This window comes from Rhodamnia argentea, chromosome 3, assembly GCF_020921035.1.
Source record: "Rhodamnia argentea isolate NSW1041297 chromosome 3, ASM2092103v1, whole genome shotgun sequence".
Taxonomy (NCBI): domain Eukaryota; kingdom Viridiplantae; phylum Streptophyta; class Magnoliopsida; order Myrtales; family Myrtaceae; genus Rhodamnia; species Rhodamnia argentea.
This window is the reverse complement of record NC_063152.1, coordinates 26,807,885-26,828,418: the sequence shown is the minus strand read 5'-3', so window position 1 is coordinate 26,828,418 and position 20,534 is coordinate 26,807,885. Positions and strand designations below refer to the sequence as shown.

At 40.4% G+C, this 20,534-nt stretch overlaps 1 protein-coding gene and 2 pseudogenes across 1 annotated transcript; 1 reads left to right on the top strand and 2 right to left on the bottom strand.

Moving 5' to 3' along the window:
* Positions 1 to 9,597: 9,597 nt before the first annotated feature.
* LOC125314158 (secreted RxLR effector protein 161-like) lies at positions 9,598 to 10,284 on the top strand. Its single transcript, XM_048275647.1, has one exon. The coding sequence runs from the start codon at positions 9,598 to 9,600 to the stop codon at positions 10,282 to 10,284; it is 687 nt and encodes a 228-aa protein (XP_048131604.1).
* Positions 10,285 to 11,685: 1,401 nt separating this feature from the next.
* LOC115731133 lies at positions 11,686 to 13,172 on the bottom strand (annotated as a pseudogene).
* A 1,255-nt stretch (positions 13,173 to 14,427) lies between these two features.
* Positions 14,428 to 18,843, bottom strand: LOC115727624 (annotated as a pseudogene).
* Positions 18,844 to 20,534: the final 1,691 nt, after the last annotated feature.

Below are 20,534 nucleotides of genomic sequence, written 5' to 3'. Positions count from 1 at the left end.
TCAAAGGGTGGCGGATCAGCGACAATATCATGCTTGCTCAAGAATTATTTGTGGGTTTTCATCATGAGCCTTACCTTCCCAAATGTGCTATCAAGGTAGATTTTCAAAAGGCTTATTATACGATCGATTGGGCCTTCCTTGAATTAGTGTTGCAAGCATTTCGGTTCCCGGATTTCTTTATAAGATTGATTATGGAATGTGTAACTTCACCCAAGTTTTTGGTTGCTATTAATGGGGAGCCCCATGGGTTCTTCTCTAGTAGTAGAGGCATTCGCGGGGGTGATCCTTTGTCTCCATACCTTTTTACTTTAGTTATGCGGGGACTCTATGGTATTCTTCAAGCCAAAACGAGTCTACCGGGATGTAAATTCTTTTGGCGATGCAAATCGACTCGGTTATCTCACCTATTTTTTGCCGACGATGTCTTATTATTTGCCGAGGCAAACTTGGGCTCTATCACTCTACTTAAGGATGGACTTGATCTTTTTCGGGATGGTCCGGTTTGAGGCCGAATGCAAACAAGAGCGACGTTTACTTCTCTGGTGGATCTGCTACACTTCGGGATCACATTCGGCTTTGCTTGGGATTCCGGAAGGTACTCTCCCTTTTCGATACCTTGGTGTACCTGTCATTGCTTCTAGGATTAGCAGAACTGATCGTAATGCTTTGGTGAACTCTATTACCTCTAAAGCCCATTCTTGGTCCCATAGATTTTCATCTTTTGCTGGATGCTTGCAACTCATCAAATCCGTCCCGCATTCTATTCATGTTTATTGGGCTAGCTTGTTTACTCTTCCAAAGTCTGTCTTGAATAGAGTTGAACTTATCCTTAGGCGGTTTCTTTGGAGAGGGCCTAATTTAGGTGTTGGGGGTGCTAAAGTTTCTTGGGCAAATATCTGTCTCCCCAAAGATGAGGGTGGATTGGGGATCCGTAGGCTTGTCGACGGTAACAAGGCGATGACACTAAAGCATATCTGGATTATGTTCACGGATAAAGAATCATTGTGGTGCAAGTGGATACACTCAACCTTCTTAAAGAAAATGAATTTTTGGGTAGCTTCTCGTCCCACGTGCTGTTCATGGGCATGGAAGAAAATATTAGACCTCCGCTCCGAGTTTTATTTGCAGTTCGGATGGAGGGTCGGCAATGGGTGTTCGACGTCATTTTGGTTTGATTGGTGGCATATCTCCGGCCCTCTACATAAGCTGTTCTCGGACGGGGAAATTTACCGATCAAGGATCCCTCGTGATGTATTCGTTCACTCTTTCTATGACTCGGTTTGGGCTCCGTCTCGTACCCTGGACACTATCTTCGCTTGGTCGGAGCCAGCACCTATTTTTGTGGAGGAGAGGTTGGATAAACTCACTTGGCAAGGTCACTCATCCGGAGCTTTCTCGGTTGCATCGGCTTGGGAGCTTATCGGACCCAAAGGGAGACCCGTCCATTGGTATGCCTTTGTGTGGGATCGCATTTTGGCCCCTCGCCATGCATTCCTTATGTGTTTAGTCTCTCTCAACCATATTCCTACTCAGATCTTGCTGCTTCAATATCATATAATAGAGGAAGGTTATTGTGCCTTTTGTCGGTCTAGATCGGACTCGGTTGATCATTTGTATTTTGGTTGTGCAATTACCGGTAGCTTAGCATTATTATGGACCTCAAAATGTAATCTACATTGGCGGAACCGTCCATGGCATGATCATGTTCGATGGGCTATACATCACCTTAGTGGCGGCTCTTTTTCTCACCGTATTGCCAGATTTTCTTTTGGGGCCTTATGTCACATTATTTGAACCGAGAGAAACAACATCCTCTTCGGAGATAAGCCTCTTTGTGTGCCAGCAATTATCAATCACCTTGTCAAAGTGGTCAAAGACAAAGTTGTCTCGTTGGGTCGCATTGAAGATCATCCCCGTAATTAGCATTTGCAAAGGAATTGGAGTCTCCCCGCCTCCATTTTTTAAGGCAATCCCGATGCCTTGTAGTTGTTTCTTCCCTTCTTTTTTCTCTTTAGCTGCTATTTTGGCCGTGTAGATTCTTACTAGGCTAGGCCGCTCTCATAGTGGTTTCCCTATTTACTAACTTTCGCCGCTTGTTTGGCTTTTTCATCTTGTTGATGTATTCTGTTTTGCCATTTCACCTTTGCACCCTTTAGGACATACTAATGTGTCCTAATTGGTTCATGGTTTTTGTGTCCAACAATCCTTTGTCTTTTGGCTCTTTGGAAAGTTATATACATACTTACCTTACAAAAAAAAAAAAACAACATTTACTGTTGTTTTGTTCTATTTGATACGGTTTGCGAACGATTTGTGCTACTGATTTTGAGTTGATTCTGTTACATTCCGGTGATGAGGAGGATGTTGTTGTTTGATTTTGTGGTGCTCAAGATACCCGTGAACTCGGTTGAAGGGTTTGTGGGTATGTGCATATTATTTAGGATATCCTTGTGGGCCGAGCCATCGGCATTGTATGCGCATACTCTTTTGTCACGGGCATTATAAGTGACCATGATTAGAATCTTGAGCTTGAGATTGGCCAATGGATAGACCATTGGCATATGATTTGATGAGATTAGTCAACGGATAGACCATTGATATGTGTTTTGACGAGATTGATCGGTGGAATTAGACCATTGATGTATGCTTCGATGTTATTATCTAATACAGCTATTTTTGCTATGAATATATTATGTTAAGATAATATATAACTTGTTTTCATCATAAATGTTTGATATGTTTCAAGCTTTTTGAATATTAAGTGTGCATTGTGATTGTTGGATCCGTTTAGAAGAAATGTATTACTCACTGAGCCGTGTTAGCTCACTCCTTCCATTTCATTTGTTTTCGGGTTCAGCGAGTCACTAATAGGACGTGAGAATAACGTTAGCCGAATGATTTTTGGGTAGGAGAATTTTTGCTACGAAGTGTATGTAGGTGTGTTGAGCTTTGGAGATAGCTCTTTTGATAGATGTATGTATAGGTTTGTTTGAAGATTTTAGGAAGCTATGTTATCAGAACCGGATGACATTTTTATCGTATATATGTGAATGTATATATATTGATATCGGGTTGAGCAATTTTACATTTTGAGGCTACATCGTTTGAGAGGAATGATGACCATGTCATTGCCCTATTCTTGTGGGAACTGGGTGTGACAAACAATGACTTATTTTCCTTTTTTAATGTCCATTATTCCCTCAAACACGTGAAACGTTTCAAGTCATACATTTTTAATATACCATCAAACAAATGAAGGTTTACCATTTTCCTTGAAAATAATTTCTACAGAAAATATTTTTTATCATGCAATTTTACTTGGAACAAATGCATTGCATATTTTCCTTGTTTGAGACTGTTGGGTTTTATGGGGGTTATTGTGATCCACCCATGTAGGCAACCACACCCTACTACATATCGAAGATATTTAAACGTGATTGTTACCATGTCTTTGAACGTAGTTCAACACAAAAAAACAAAGAGAAAAAATGAAGAACTCCACTCAACTATTCAAGGCTTGATCAAAGCGAGGAACCTCTTGAGACTGCATTAGCAACATTTAACTTTTGGCAATTAAGGTACATCCTTCATGTGATGTACTCATTAGCAATCGGCAATTCAAGTTTGCTTTGGGCATTTTTTTCGAATTGCTTAGAAATAATAATCCGTTTCCTTCATTAGTATTAGAGCCTCTTATACTTAATTTCATGATCATGATATACTTTTTGGAACTGTTTTGCCATGTTTCGAAATCGTGTTTGATGTTTGTCTCGTTTTAAGGGAGTTTACATTACGTCACTAGTTGTTTGGTTTATTACCAAAAATTGGTTTAGTGAAAATGACTTTTGGTTGCATAGTTAGATTGTACTCGCCAATACGGGTATGTGGAGTGGTCGATCATCGCCGAGAAGTGGCTAGAGAAGGCCACACGCGCTACACACGTCGAAGGACGGCGGTGCGCGTGGGCCTCACGCGCCCCCGTATTGTTGCTCGTGCGATAGTTTGTCGAGTCGTACATGCTGACGTGGCACCAACATAGCGCTGACTTGGACTACTAACATGTTTGATGACGTGACAAATCCGACCTAACCCGGTCAATGCTGACCATTGACCAACATGTGCCACGCTTAAAGCCCACACACAAAGGCTTCTAGAGGTGCGCGAGAGCACGTGTGATGTCCGATTGGGATGTTTTTGGTACCTATGTGTTCGTATTGAAATTTCTGACAAGATGGTATATTTGTTTTACCAATTTATACATCATACATTATGAGTAATCCATTTGTTTTACATTTGTTGCGGGAACGATGGAACGTATGGTGTGAACCCCAATATTCCCATGGACAGCAGAGGAAAAGGAAAGACTCTTAAGGCTAAGAAATGAATAAACTCTTTATCGATGGGATGGTGGTGTTGATATGATGACACACATCATAACGGTCAACGGAATGATTCAAGAAATCATTTGGTATGGTTACCCTATGCCGGATTATCTTAAGGTGGCTGCCCTGAAAATCACACTTCTTGGGGAATGGCATGCGGTCTTGGATCATTTATGGGATATCGGTCCGTGCTCTTATAAGGAACTTGGAATCGGTTTCCTGATAGAGTTCATGAGAACCGGGGCAAGGAAGACGTCGACCCTTGCTATGAATGGGTCCTAGCGTAGACAAAATGCACCATGGCAGAGACAGATTGCTCCTTGGCGTAGACTTGAGGGTTTCTCGAGAGCATGTTTATGGGCGCCTTATAATCTCGAGGAAAATTCTGACTACTACGAGTTTGTTGAGTCTTTCCCTATTTATTAGAAGCATTATTACATCTATATTGTTGCTCTAAGTTGATTTTGTCTCTTGTGAATGTTTCCCTTTCATGTAATTCCCCTTCATGTTGTATGCAAATATTTTATGAAATATTTTGTTGTGAATGGATTATGGGTTTATTATATAATACCTTAGTGGTCTTATATGGTTGAGTGGGAAGTTCTAAAACGTTTTAATAACTTTAATGATATTTTCTTTGGTAATAGTTCCTTGAAAATTGATTTAGGTCTTTTGTTCTTTTAGTGGAACCTTGAGGTAAAACTCCAAGATGGGCCTCAGTGTTCTACCACCCTATTTGCCTCTTTTTTTCCCCCTTTTTTGTCCGAATCTTGATTCGCCTCATTCTCCATTTATGGTGTAGGACATTGCGAAAACACATTGAATACGGTCCAAAGGATATGGCCACTCAATTTTGAGTTCTCTCAAATGCAAAAAGAAAGACATTGTTTCGATGCTTTCCTTGATGTTGTGTGTTGGGATCTACACTCTTACAATGCAGGCAACACAGGGATCCGAGGAAGGAATTACGTTCATACTAATGTGGTGCTTCAATACATGTGCCTATCTTGACCAGTCCATATTCACCTTTTGGAACCGAAACGGCTTATGTGAACTGAATAGGTTTGACAACATACGTATCACAACGGGGGTATGTCAATGTGAATATTAAATGCTTGAAAAAGTTGCATGGTCCAATTTTGTGTCAAGTGTAATGTCCGAAGCTTGGGTCCCCAGATTGACAATTTCTAAGGGGCATAATATCACCGGGAAGCTAAAAATCGATCCTTTATACATTCCAAGGGACCGAACGCAGCAATAGAACTCATACACTTAAACACATCTTGATATTTATTGATGGACATAATGAAAATTGAATTCTACTTCAGCCACTGCATTGTCATTGCCGACTCTAACAAGAAGAATGCTCAATTGACCGCAATATTTGCAAAAGAAATAGAGAAGCCATTGAGAGAACTCTGAATCTCAATATTCCTTCATTAAGCTAAAATGACTAACAGATGGAGAATGAAAATCACTTTTGTCTTGAAGCAAGGCGAAACCTAAACTAGGAAAGGTAGCGATGAAACAGGGAACAAAAGGATGCTTATTTCAATTCAAACAGAGCAACTAATTAGCAAATCTTCTCCATATAATACATATGTAGGTCATATCATAGTCTCAATGAAACAATCTTCCCAAAGAACTTACTTGTAGAACCACCTACAATTTGTCGGGTTCATCTTGTAGAAAGAATATAATTAAAATTAAATAGGGGAGGGGGGCACTATAATTAAAAGCTTAACAGGGGGAGGGGAGGGGGCATTGTGATTCAACCATGTTCGAAGGGGCAATTTGCAAAATTAATCCGATCCACCAGTAGATTATTCGTGAAGGGTTTGAAATATATGAAGTTTGGCCCAAATAATAGGCATATAATTGCGGCTAAAATGGATGAGATGAGGCACACATAACAAAAAGAATAAAGCGGGATAATGCGGGGGATAGAAGGGTAGTCCGGGCAGCAAGAGAAGTGAATAGATTTTGAGCCTATGAAAGGGAAACCTCCCAAGGCAAGAAACCCACCTACAAGGACCTCTCTTAGGACTTCCAAAAGGATGCAAAGAGAGCTCTCCAGTGGCCTCTCGATTATGGGCTCATATCCTAAAAAAACCTCAAACTTAAGCTTTATCTCAATTTTATCTTTCGTCTTATAAAAAAATTTCAATTTTATACCCACTCCCGATTTTACCCTAAACCTTTTTTTTTGTACCATGACAAGCCCTTAGCTTTAGGTCATGGCCCAATTTTTTCTATTTTTTTTTTTTTGTCCTATGGAAAAAGCACCAACTTGAGATCTTGACCTAATTTTACCGTTAAGTCACAATTTTACCCCAATACTTTTACAATCTAAAAATAAAAATAAAAAAAATTTTACTTGAGTTATAATCTGTCCCTATTAACCATCCCTCCAAAATTTCTCTTTCAAAACCGAGAAATAAAAACTCCCCGATCACAACTTATTCAAACATCGCAAGTGCAAGCTCTCCGATCGCGAGAGATGAAATATTCTCAAGAATAAGAGATCGAAGAACGAACACAAAATCACTAAGGGAGATTTTGACGGAGGGTTAATTGTGGCAGATTTATGGCTCAAGTAAAAGTTGGTAATCTTTTATGAGGCAAAAAAAAATTAAGTAAAATTGACGCTTTTTTTTAGACAAAAAAAAGTTTATAGTAGAATTGGAACTGAATCTAAAGTTGAGGGTTCTTTATTAATAAGTATACACCTACGTGATCCAAACGTTGGAAATTTGGGAAAGAAAAAATTTGCGAAACAAACGGAATCTAAAAGATCTAAAAGAGAGGTATTCCCCTAACCCTCCGTTTTTTTTTTTTTTTTTGTGGTCAAAATAACATTTCATTCACTTCCTCGATCGAAATACAAAAAAGAAATATCTCATTTTACAGAGTACAATTTCAAACCTAGATAAATCCGAAATAGCTTCAAAATAAAACAAGCTCCGGATAACAAGAGAAATCATCATAACAACACTATAGGTCACACTCAAAAGAACACACCTATAACTTATTCACACCAAAATCGGTGGCCAATTACCGAATCCATCTTCAGTAATGAGCACACATCGAGAACTCCATCCGACGCTATAGTTTTGCCTTTCAGCGGTGCACGCCTATATTTGGCGTCCCTAACACCATCACCGAGTAGATAAAAAAGTTGAACGAGCATAGATTTGGCAGTAAGAGTGCAACATTCACAAAACTCCTATAATCTTCTTCAAAACTGAACTTGTTCACCAACAAAACCCAAGGAAAGCGAAATCCCGAAAACACATATTATGATAATGTTCTACACCTAAAATTACATGGTCATTACCTTCAATGACTATTATTTGCTACTACAATCCCGCATTGGGACATTTTCGACTTCGTTGCCCGTAAATTTCACCGCAACAACGTCACGCATAATCAACAAGAAGCCATTATCGATTTATGGCTTGACATAATCAATCAATTTAAAATATTTTTATTATCAATAATAATTTATTTTTAAAATATTTTTATTGATAATGAAAATAGCTTTTAATCATGCATGTTTTTATGCATAATACAAGCAATCTTTTTTTAGAAAATGGTTAATACCATGGAAAACTCTAAACTGGTACACATGTGACAAATTTATCCCAAATTATTTTTTGACTACAAAAAATCTCCAAAGTGGTACACTTGTGATAAATTTACCATAAACCGATACATCTGTGACAAATTTACCCTCCATTAGTTTTCATTGAATCTAATCTTTAAAGTGCTAATTTGTATGACAAGTAGCAATTGAAGGGTGTATCAACTTTGGATTTTTACTCTCTATTTGTCATAGGTGTATCGGTTTGAAAATTTTCATGGTATTAACCCAATTTAATGGAAGGGAAATTTGCAAAGGTGTACAATTTTGATTTTTTTCGGGTTAAAAAAATTAGTTTAGGTAAATTTATCACGAGAGTATCAGTTTAGGGTTTTTGTGGTTAAAAAAATAATTTGAGATAAATTTTTCACAACTATACAAATTTAGGAATTTTGTGATCAAAAAAATAGTTTGGGATAAATTTGTCACAGGTGTACCAATTTGAATTTTTTCATGGTATTAATCCTTTAGAAAATGTTACTTAAGTTAATTATTTTTTGCAAAACAAACAGAGCCTTAGGCTCCGCAATTAATCCACTAAAAATTTGGACATCTTCATGGATTATTACAGTGGGGGAGGACCATGTGCGATTTTTCCTCGATCATTCGGCAACTACCATGGAAAAGAAAAACGAGCAAGAAAGTTAGGAGGACGGAGAGTGCAAACTATCACAAGGACTCCCTTTTCAAAGGGAAAGACTTGTGGCTGCTTAACGCCAATGAAGAACGAGGGTTTCCTTCCGGAACCTAAAAAGGAAAAGTCGTTTGTTCCCGAGGGTCGCAATATGGGATTTGGTTGAGTTGTCCAATGGTAAGAAGGCCATTGGTTGTAAATGGGTCTTTAAAACTAGGAAGGACTCATTGGGCAATATTGAGAGATATAAAGCCATATTCATTGCCAAGGGATTTACTCAAAAGGAGGGAATCGATTACACGAAGACTTTTTCTCCAAGATCTAAGAAAGATTCTATCCGTATCATTTTGGCATTGGTTGCCCATTTTGACATAGAATTGCATCAAATGGATGTCAAAACGGCATTCCTCAATGGAGAGCTGGAGGAAGAGGTTTACATGAAACAACCAGAAGGATTCTCCTCTAATAATGGTAAGCATTTGGTGTGCAAGCTTAAGAAATCTATATATGACTTGAAACAAGCATCCCGCCAATGGTACTTAGGGTTTCATGGTGTCATCTCTTCATTCGATCTTTTAGAGAATGTCATGGATCAATATATATACCAGAAGGTCGATGGGAGCAAAATTTGTTTCCTTGTGCTATATGTGGATGACATTTTACTTGTAACCAATGATAAGGGGTTGCTACATGAGGTGAAACAATTTCTCTCTAAGAGTGTTGACATGAATGATATGGGTGAGGCATCTTATGTCATTGGCATTAAGATCCATAGGGATAGAACTCGAGGCATTTTGGGATTGTCTTAAGAAACCTATATTAATAAAGTCTTAGAGAGATTTCGGATGAAAGATTGTTCACCAAGTATAGCACCTATTGTAAAGGGTGATAGGTTCAATTTGAACCAATGCCCGAGGAATGATTTAGAAAGGGAACAAATGAAAGACATTCCATATGCTTCTGCTGTCGGAAGCTTGATGTATGCTCGGGTTTACACTCAACCTAACATTGTATTTGCTGTAGGAATGTTGGGAAGATATCAGAGTAATCTAGGTATTGACCGCTGGAGAGCTGCAAAGAAGGTGATGAGGTACCTTCAAGGTACAAAAAGTTACATGCTTATGTATAGGCGGATCGACAACATAGAGGGAGTTGGTTATTCGGATTCGGACTTTACTAGTTGCATTGATTCTCGAAAATCAACATATGGATATATCTTTATGTTTGTTGGCGAAGCCGTATCATGGAGGAGTGCGAAGCAAACCTTAGTTGCTACTTCCACTATGAAGGTTGAGTTCGTTTCTTGTTTTGAGGCCACCTTGCATTGTGTGTGGTTGAAGAGTTTCATTTTAGGGCTTAGAGTTGTGGATTCCATTGCTAGGTCATTGAGGTTGTTTTGTGATAATTCAGCTGCGGTTTTCATGGTTAAAAACCATAAGAGTGGTAGTCGAAGCAAGCACATCGGCATTAAGTATTTAGCCATAAGGGAACGAGTTGAAGAAAAGAAAGTGGTCATAGAACACATTAGCATTGAATTGATGTTAGTTGATCCTTTAACTAAAGGCATGCCACCAATGAGATACAAGGATCATGCGGTTATGATGGGAATAGGTCATATCATGTAATTTTTATTCGTATGAACGAATTTGAGAAACTCTTATTTATTTATGATGTTTTTTTTTCAATTCTAGTGTACACATTCATTTATTCTGAGAAAAATAGCCATCTTTGATCTATTTTTAAGTAGACCTAAAATAAACATAAGGTTTATTTATTAAGTTATGTTATTACATGTGGGCTGTTTTAGATGAGATAAGGTGCATTGTGATATATGGAAGATACTACTTGTTCAAAGAGGACATATCGCCATGATTCACGTGCTTTGTCTTCAGCATGAAGTTTTTGTGAATTTAGTTCAATATTTCATTTAATGAAATGTTGGGATCACGTGGGAGAATGTTATAATATATTATACATAATGTGATCCCACATTTGATTATTTCATTAACGTTTATTGATCGTATTAACTTGAGTGATAACTGTTCTCGCCCAAGAGTCACGACGTCCAAAAGTTATGATAACGTCTTGGTGGATGACGTTATCCGAAGGAGTGCGAAGTGGAGAATATAAAAGGGTCATCTAAGCCAAACCTTCTATCGTCAGTTTTCATTATAACGTACATTTAAAACGTAGTTTTGGAGAGAACACACACCATTGCATAGAGAGGGGAATTGGCTAGAAGCACTCATTGTCGACCGTTCAATGCTCCGCAAATTCCGATTTGTCAATCGTCTTCATCAATGGCCGGAGGTAAGAAAATATTACTTACGTTTCCGCATTCGATTCTGATTATACGTGATTTTGTTTGACAACGTATAATCGGGATCCTTAGAATTACTTATACCTTTAACAAAAGGACTGCCGTCCAAAATATTTAATGAACATGTTGAAAGGATGGACATTATTGGACATCAATAATTATATTGTCTTTTGATTACATTAACTTTACGTATTTGACACTTTGAGCTCATTTACGTGTTTATGATATTTCATGTTTTCTACTTAGTATACATGAAAATTAAGTTACAAGATAGAGTTACGGCCCCTCGCCCAAGGCCCTTGAGGACTTCCCAGATTGGTTAGCAATTTGGTTCGGTTTGGACATCCCTAGTTGTACCTTAAAGTGATAATTGTTCTTTAAAGTGAGTGAGAAAGAAATGAAGTATAATACCAACGTCAACTCTTAACGAAATACAAACACCGGAGTCAAAGATTTATTTATATATTTAATCAACATAACCTTTTCTACAACAAAAGGAGATACAGATGTGGTATAAGCTCAGGACACGTACAACAAGAAAAATACAATAAACGGCATCCGCAAACATTATTACACAATCAACTGGAGAGAACCCGAGGGTAATCAGATGGACTCAATTCGGACGCGGCGTGGAGGGTTCGCATTTCCTTGCGGAACCTCAATGCCGAAACATTTTAATAGGGGCAAGAGTATCTTTCTAGATTCCGGTAATCCTTCTCGTGCTATCCTGTCCTATATCCGCTCTAACATTTTCTATTGCCAGGCTACCATTAGCACAAAAGCACCTGGTATCAGGGTCGCCAGGTAGGTTATCAATACGGCGCCCAGAGGACTGTAATCTTTATCAAGCAACGACCTGGACGGCACATACGCCAGGCAGTTAATGTAAGTGCCGACCATCGAGTACATCAGCAGCAACCTCATTGGAAGTCTTTTGGTGAGGCGACAGATCATAAGAAGAGACGAAGAATCCGAGCGTGTTGGTGGTCAGGAAGCATCCCAGACTCAAATTCGTCACAAAGGGACCTGTCAAGAAAGAGAAGTAGGCTGCAAGGACCTTATTCTTGGAATGAATTTTCAGCTTTTTAAAGAGGGTTATAGGCTGAATCACGACTTGGAAGGTTGTGATTGCTATGAGCCCGGCTACAACCAGCAGGTCGTTCCGTACATTGTCCGGAGACTTTTGTCCTTCCACCTGTGAAGAGGGCAAGTTTGATTGACCGTCCGGCTGACTTTTGTCCTTGTTATCCAAATGTGAAGAGGGCAAGCTTGATTGACCATGTTGGCCTCTGGCTCGCAGAAGGATTTCTCCACACTCTAAATAGGAGCAAGGTAAGACTTCCAGAGGGGTTGAACCACTCTCGTTCAAGGCGTTCACCTCCACGGACTCGCGGTTCAGAGCATGCCCACTAAGCAAGAAGTAAACCACCTGCAAATTGTTTTCCTTTTGGTTGGTTTGTTCTGTCCTCTTTGATGTTCAGACATTCACATCATACTAAAAGAATAACGGAAGAAAATTGATAAGGAAAAAAGGGAAAGGGTGCGAGAGATTGCGTGCCTCAAAATTTTTGGCAGTGGTAGCGAGGTGCAAGACCGTATCGCCATTCTTGTCCTTCCAATTGATGACCTGCTCCTTGTTGTGCTGCTTTAGATGCTCCACCAGCACAAACAACACATAGAACCGATTGTTCTTCACTGCGAGATGGAGCGCCGTCTCCTCTCAGGAAGTCGTCTCTTCGACGGACTCAGGTGAAGTAGAAAGCAGTTCCTTCATGGCGCGGACCTCCCCGTTTGCGGCGGCACAATGCAGAGGGATTTTTCCCTCCCTGCCCTTCACAAGGCATAGGTCGTGAGGCCGACCCGCTTTTAAAATCTCCTTCACAGTTTCAACATCACCTCTAGCTGCCGCAATGTGCAACGGACTGAAACCATCCGCATTCACCTTCTCTGCGAGCTTCGGCATCAACTTGAGGAGGTCTCAGACAAAATTCGAATGGCCAGCAACACAGGCGATGTGCAACGGCATGTGGCGGCTCCTTGGATAGCTGCCTGCTCGAGGATGAGTGCGTTTCTTCTGATCAGGTCATTCAGTAGACCCACGTCGCCTTTCTGAGCTGCTTCTAACAACCTCGGATCCATTTTAGTGTTTATATGTGTATGTGTGCCCTTGGTACTTAGAACTGATAATGGCGAACGTGCATGAATCATGGCTTTATAGATTGGAAATTATTGCCTAATCATGGGAATATCCAAATTACTTCATTAACACTTTATTTCTTCGAGGAGTTTGTTCTGTGAAAAGGTTAAATTGGGCTATTCTTTAATCCCTTTGTAGCATTGAAATATGCCCATGTGTCGCACGTGCTTTGATTTTCCAAAAAAAAAAAAAATTATTAGCTATTCAAAATTATTTTTACATAAATACTTTTATTGATTCTAAATTTTGATTTCTAATTTCTTGATCATGTTCATATAAAGTAGAAAAGGAAAAAAGTATAACTCGATAAATGCACAAGATTCCTAAAACGATGGGAATATCTAAATTACTTCACTAACACTTAATTTCTTCGAGAAGTTTGTCCTGTCAAAAGGTTAATCCCCAATTGGGCTATTCTTTAATCCTTTGAAGCAATTGAAATGTACCCATGTGTCGCACGTGTTTTGATTTTCCAAAAAAAAATTATTTCTACAATTTTTGGCAAAGCAAAAATCAAACAATGCCAACTCATCTATAGTTGCAAAAATCAATGAATGCCAACTCATCTATAGTTGGTAAGCTAAATTGAAATTAAAAAAAAAGATATCAAAAAAATTTTATATCTTAACACTCAAAACGAAATCAAGGACTTTGAGACGAGATAAAATAATTCGTCCACTGTCTAGATGCTAAGTAAATTTTGGATTGTTCGTCCATATATGATTCGGAGTTACTTTCGATTATCAGAAAGTATTAGTTGCTCTAAAGTTGGCTGTAACATATTCGGTGTTTGTTTGGGTTGTTGGGTACTAAAGTTTGGATTTCCACTAGTACAATATTTTAAATATTTAGTAACCATTAAAAAGAAATGTGAAGTCAACGCCCACTCTTTCTTCTTCTTCTTCTTTCTTATGAAATTTCGAGAGAAAATTTTGCATATTTAACCTTGAAATTCACTGTAACAAAAATTAATTTCAATCCATTTAAAAGAAAGATTATAATTTGCAATGTCACGTATAACCACGTCATCATTACTATACTAGCGACAACTAATGAAACAATATTTTTGTTTCACCAATATGATATATTAGAGATGTATATACACCAATGGTATTTTCCATTTTTCGTTTCGTATAGTGAAAAAAAAAATCGACCAAAAAATATTCAAAAAAAAAATTAAGTACAATACCAACATTACGCAATCAACTGAGGAGAACCAAAGGGTATCAGATATCTTTTAGCGACTTTCAACTATTCTTTTGTGGACCGTCCATAACACCTGAGGATGTTAATCCGGGAGAGAAATATTTTGCAGATAGCTACAAACTGTGCTGCTTTCTCTATCAGGACTGTCCCTAATAGAAAAGCTAATGGTATCAGGATGGATAGGTAGACGATCAATGCCGTACCCAGAGGAGTGTAATCTACATCCAGTAATGACTTGGCCGGCACGTTCTCCGTGCAGATGATGTAAGAACCGACCATAGACAATGTAGAGATCATCAGCGGCAACTTCAATGGACGATCTTTGGCAAGATTTTTGGTGAGACGAATGATCATCTGAACAGAAAACTGGAATCCGATCGTGTTGGTGATCAAGAAGCAACATAAAGTCAAATTCGTCCCGACGGTACTTGCCGCGAATAAGTTTGTGCTAGCAAGGAAGCCTTTCTTGTTATGAGTGTCGACTTTTTTGTAAAGGGTTATAGGCTGAAGCACGGCCTGGTAGGTTGCGCTTGCTATGAGCATGGCTACAACCAGCAGGTCGCCGCGTTCACCACCGTCCATGACTTTTGTCCCTGGTTCGAATCTTGCGGGGTTGTCACGCCCCGATCCCAGGCCCGCAATAACCCTACCAAAACGCCTCGAGTCAAAATGGACGACGTCCCAGGCACGTCATCGACCCATTATTTTTATCTTAATAATAACACATGCGGAACGTGCAATATCCCCAAACAAATAAATTAAAAGCAGGGATAGAACAGTAGGAAGTCAAATCAATCAATACTAACCAAAAATCACATTTATTTAATTATCTTGTTAATCTTGGGAAGTACATACATACAAGCCCTACCTCAGGGCCACTTTCTACAATCCTAGAAAATACCAATTCGGGGTTGAGAGTTACCACTACTCCATGCTACTCAAAAAGAAGTCACGCTCACTTCTAACTTCCCATAGCTAAGACTTGAAAAATGGTTAACAATAACGGGTGAGATATAAAATCTCTGTGAGTCAACGCCTAAGTCCGAGTAGGACATTGACTCGCTCAAGGCAGCCTAAACATGCAGGATAATATCGATAACAGGTCAATAGCATGCGACTCACACCACGCTATAGCTACCACATGACCAAGTACAATATCACAATGAACCCTCAATCATATGCAAACTTACCCCACTTTGGGCCACACGACGAACAGTTCATATCATAACAGCTAACAACATATAAACTAAGGCACTCAACCAGAACACTCATCACGATCTCATACATAATGTATCACACGTGTTCCGGTTATTAGAGACCATCGGGCTCGGCGCACACGACCGGTGTGGCTTAACACTACGACCGGCAGTATTTAACAATACGACTGGCGGTGTGTACTGGCATGACCAGGCTTCGTCCCTTACTTCCGGCGACGGCATCCGATAGTCCCTAAGATTCGTACGACTGGCACGACACGGAACTACCAGGAATCCCCTCAGGAGCTTTGGTCCTTCACAAGCTGCGACCGGCGTCTAATAAGTCATGTTATTCCGTACGACTGGCACGGCACGAACTTACTAGGAAACCGTACGGCTGGCACGGTGTAATCTCCTCATATGACCACGCAAGCACACGAGACAATCAAGTCGGTTCTTATCTTTGCATTTAATTCAATGCACTCACAAACAATCGTGTTCAAAACTTGGCTCGAGGCCATTTTTATGCTCAAAATTCAGTCCACACGTGGTCACATAGATATACAAATCATCCACAAGATTTTGCAACCATAAACAGGGTGATCACTCACATCAATCCAGACAAGTAGCAGTCATTATACAATCACCCAATAATAATACAATAACCGCCCAATAATAACAATAATAATCGTACCGTAATAATTAATTAACGTAATTAATTATCTCGATCACATTTAATCAATCCAACTTGATTAATTATTCCAGACTTCCAAAATATTTAGCTGACTCATCTTCACGCAAATAATTCGATCACAGGCAATTAAATTATCCGACCCCAACTAAATAATTTAATTGGCAGTTAATAATATTAAATCTATCCTTAAACGCAGTTAACGTCCTATTCGGAGTTTAGAGGTTAACTCACAACTCATGCGTTCGATGTCGAGTCGGATTCTCGGATCGGCTTATAAACTCGCGTATTGGATCGAGTCCACGTGTGACTTCGGGTTGGCTCAACCTTGGGTCGGAACCGGGGTGGCAACGGGGCAACTATACGGTGGCTGGACAAAGATAAGGTTCGGGTTTAGGGGTTGCGGGTCAGAATTTCGGTTCGGGTGATTCGGGTCCTCAGGTTAGCGCCGCGTCACGGATTTAAGCGTCGGAGCTAGCACATTCTCAAGTCCTCGGTTATTTTCGGATTTGGGACTACACTGTTTGGGTCTCGGGTGGCCGATGGAAGTGACGAACAGTGGAGGTTGGGATCGCGGCGTCACAAAACTGAGGGAACGTGGGCTGTGGTTCGTCGTCGGGACTGAGCAGAAGCTAGGGAGTGATCGGGCGGACGTCGAGGACTTGAGGCAGTGGGCTGGCGTTTGGGAAACTCGGGACAGCGGCGTCGGGAAGTGATTGGGATGGAGCACGGCGACGCGGACCGCGTCGGCTCCCCGTCGTGGCCCGCGGGTAGCGCGGCGACTTCGGGTGAAGCGCGGGCTGGAGGTGGAAGGCGACGGGATGAAGCGGAGGCGCGGCTGGCGGAACTGCAAGGTTGGGTGGCGGATCGGGACTGGCGACGGCCGGATCTGGGTTGGATAGAGTTCGGCGCGGCGGCGCAAGCCACGTTGGCCCCCGGCCAGCGGCCTCGCGAGTATCAAGCAGACCAACGGCGTCGAACCGAAGTTGGCGCGGCGCAAAACGACAGCTGGGTGGTGGTCGTGCGGTTTTTTTTTGAGGGGGGGTGTTCTGCTCGCACGAACAGCAGAAGGAAAGAAGAAGAGGGGAGAGAGGAGTGGGGTCACGTCGTGGGGGAGGGGAAAGCTGAGAGAGAGAGAGAAAAAAAAACGTGGGGAGGGGGAAACTTGGGCAGGAAGAGGGGGAAGAAAAGTCAAAAAGTTAGATAAAACTTGGGGAAGGGGTTGGCTGACGTAGGGGGAAGGTGATGTCAGCAAAAGAAGGGGCGGCCGGGGGGGCGTATAAAAAAAGAGGTGGGATCCACTCATCCACAATAGACTTCAAAATTAAATTTTTAATTTTTTTTGTTTTACACACATAAAACGTAAAGGCAAAAAGATAATTTGACAAATGGGCACCGGATGGTCATTTGGCTCGATCGTCCGAGGGCAAAAATGATAATTTGGCATTTAGGGTTCGGATAAAATTGAATTTGCGCTCGATGAGTCTGTGGTATTACAAATCAAAGTTTGACTATTCAAACTTGACTTTTCTCGACGAACGTTTCGGAACGACCAATCATCCTCTCTTAAATCCTCAAAATCCAAATTTATTTTCCACGCTGTAATTTATAATTTCCTTACAAAGATCGAAATTTCAGAACGTCACACGGTGGATGATCATTTTTTATAGCAGTTTTCATAGCGGATCGATTGCTGGTAGCTCCCTTGATATCACCTTCGTCATCGTCCACCAGGGCTATTTGTGAAGAGGGCGAGTTCAATTGCCCGTGTTTGGCTCCGGCTTGCATCAGTATTTCTCTAATCTCCGGATCAGAGTGAGATGAGACGTCCGGAGGGGTCGAGCATCTCGTTCAAGGCGTTCACCGCCATGACCTCGAGCTTGAGGGCATGCCCACTAACCATGAAGTCAACCACCTGTGCAATTTGTTTTCCTTTTGCTTGTTTTGCTTGGTAAGGAAAATTGGTGAGGAAAAAGGGAAAGGCGCGAGACATTGCGTGCCTCGAAATTTTTGGCGGTGGCGGCGAGGTGCAAGATGGTATTGCCCTTCTTGTCCTTCCAATTTATCACCTACTCCTTGTTGTGCTTCTTCAGATGCTCCACCAGCATGATGAACGCGTCGAACTGATTGTTCTTCACGGAGAGGTGGAGTGCCGTCTCCTCTCGGGCAGTCGTCTCTTCGATGGACTAGGGCGAGGCGGAAACCAATTCCTTCATGGCGCCGACCTTCCCGTTTCCGGCGGCACAATGCAGAGGGATTCTTCTATCCCTGCCCTTCACAAGGCATAGGTGTTGAGGCCGACCCGACTTTAAAATCTCTCTCAGTCTCGACATCACCTCCAACTGCTGCGATGTGCAAAGGACTGAAACCATGCGCATTCACCTCCTCCGCGAGCATCGACTTGAGGAGCTCTCGGACGAAATTCAATTGGTCAGCGACACAGGCGAAGTGCAGCGGGGTGTGGCTGGCTCCTTGGAGAGCCACCTCCTCGAGGATGAGTCCATTGCATCTGATCAGGTCATTCAGTAGACCCACGTCGCCTTTCTGAGCTGCTTCTAGCAGCCTCGGATCCATTTGAATATTCATATGTGTATTTGTGCGCTTCTGCTTAGAACTGATAATGGTGGGCGTGCATGACACTTAATTTCTAAATTACCTGATCAGGGGAATTGCCTGATGTTTGATAGATTGGAAATTGCCTGATCTGGGGAATAATCTAAATTACTTCACTAACAGTTAATCTCTTCGAGGAGTATGTCCTGTCAAAAGGTCACTCCCTAATTGCTCTATTCTTTTATCCCTTGAGGCATCGAATGGAATATGTGTGCTTCGTTTTAGTCTTATGCTTCAGTCTTTTTAATGAAAATGTCACATAGCAGAAACAAATAATTTCAAAAGGCCATGACAACATTTTATGTTAGCCAAACTGGACAAAATTAACAAAATGGCTTAATTGCACTCCTTGAAAGTTTTGAACTCAATTGCACTTTGGTGATATGTTTTATCATTATGGTGCATTAACTTAGTTATAATTTTTCTTTTTTTTTTGCCTTTTTTTTTTACTTTACAAAAACACAATCAAGAAATTACAAATTAAACTTAAGAATCAAGAATGACATATTTCTACAAAAATAATTTTGAATAGGAATGAAAAAATAATAATAAAACCCAGACGCCTATGGGTGGCACCACTGCCACACCAACGTTGGAAAGGGCCGCAAGGGTTGCCCGAGCCTCAGCGACTCACCAGCCACAAACCCTTGCCTAGATTTGGGCAAGGACCGGCGACCTTCATGCAGGTTTGAGGGGGAACAGCGGCCACCGTTGAGGCCTAAACAACCACCGCCGGTGCTTTTGTCGATTGTGAGCCAGCATCACCAACCCATAGGCCCCTATGTGTTTTTTTATTTTTCTTTTTTTTTAGTTTCTATTTTCTTAATTATAATCCTATTTTATTGTTTAATCGAACTTAACTAAGATTTGGGGTAAGAAATTAGGCTTTTCAGTCGTTTTGATCTTATACTTAATGCTTTAGTTTTTGTAACACCACCTAGGAGAAAGAAGAAAAAAAATCTTGTCAACGTTTTTCATTAGTTAAATTGGACAGAGTTAATTAAAGCAGTTGATTGCACCAATTTGACAAGTATTAACACTTGATTGCACTTTTTGAAAATTTTAGAACGCAATCATATTTTCGTGACAAGTTTGAAGATTTTTTCAATTCACGAGAAAACTAGAGAGCATTGCACGGCTAATAAAGTTAAGAAAATTCAGTAAAGGACTATTGATTTTTCCAGACGTGAAGAAGTAATAAAACCCACACTCGTCTTAGCATCCGATGATGGGGATTAGGGAAAATGGCGATAGAGGATCTTCATAATTATTGAACATACCTATGTAATCTAATATGAAAAAATATGTCGTTCCACCTTTAGCAATTAGATTATGAAGTTTGTGCGCCATGATTCTAATTTACAAACGGACTTTGCAAGCATAACAGTTTTTAGGTGAGTGTGAGAATAACATCATGTTGCGGGCCACAAATTTTTAGAGGAGTGAACCCCACAATTATTTCTAAATTATTTGTTATTTATTTTTTATGCATCGTGACATACTGTCAATGTCAGGGTACATAAAAAGCTGTCACACAAGCATACTCCTTTACGTAATCATTAGACATACATATGCAATCTGATATAAATCAAATTTCAATTCCATTTTTAAGGGGTTTCTGCCTTCTTACTCTTTTTTGGATGACAGTACTC

Excerpts from the sequence above, each read along its gene's own strand:
- LOC125314158 (XM_048275647.1), top strand. The coding sequence starts at position 9,598 with ATGAAAGACATTCCATATGCTTCTGCTGTCGGAAGCTTGATGTATGCT.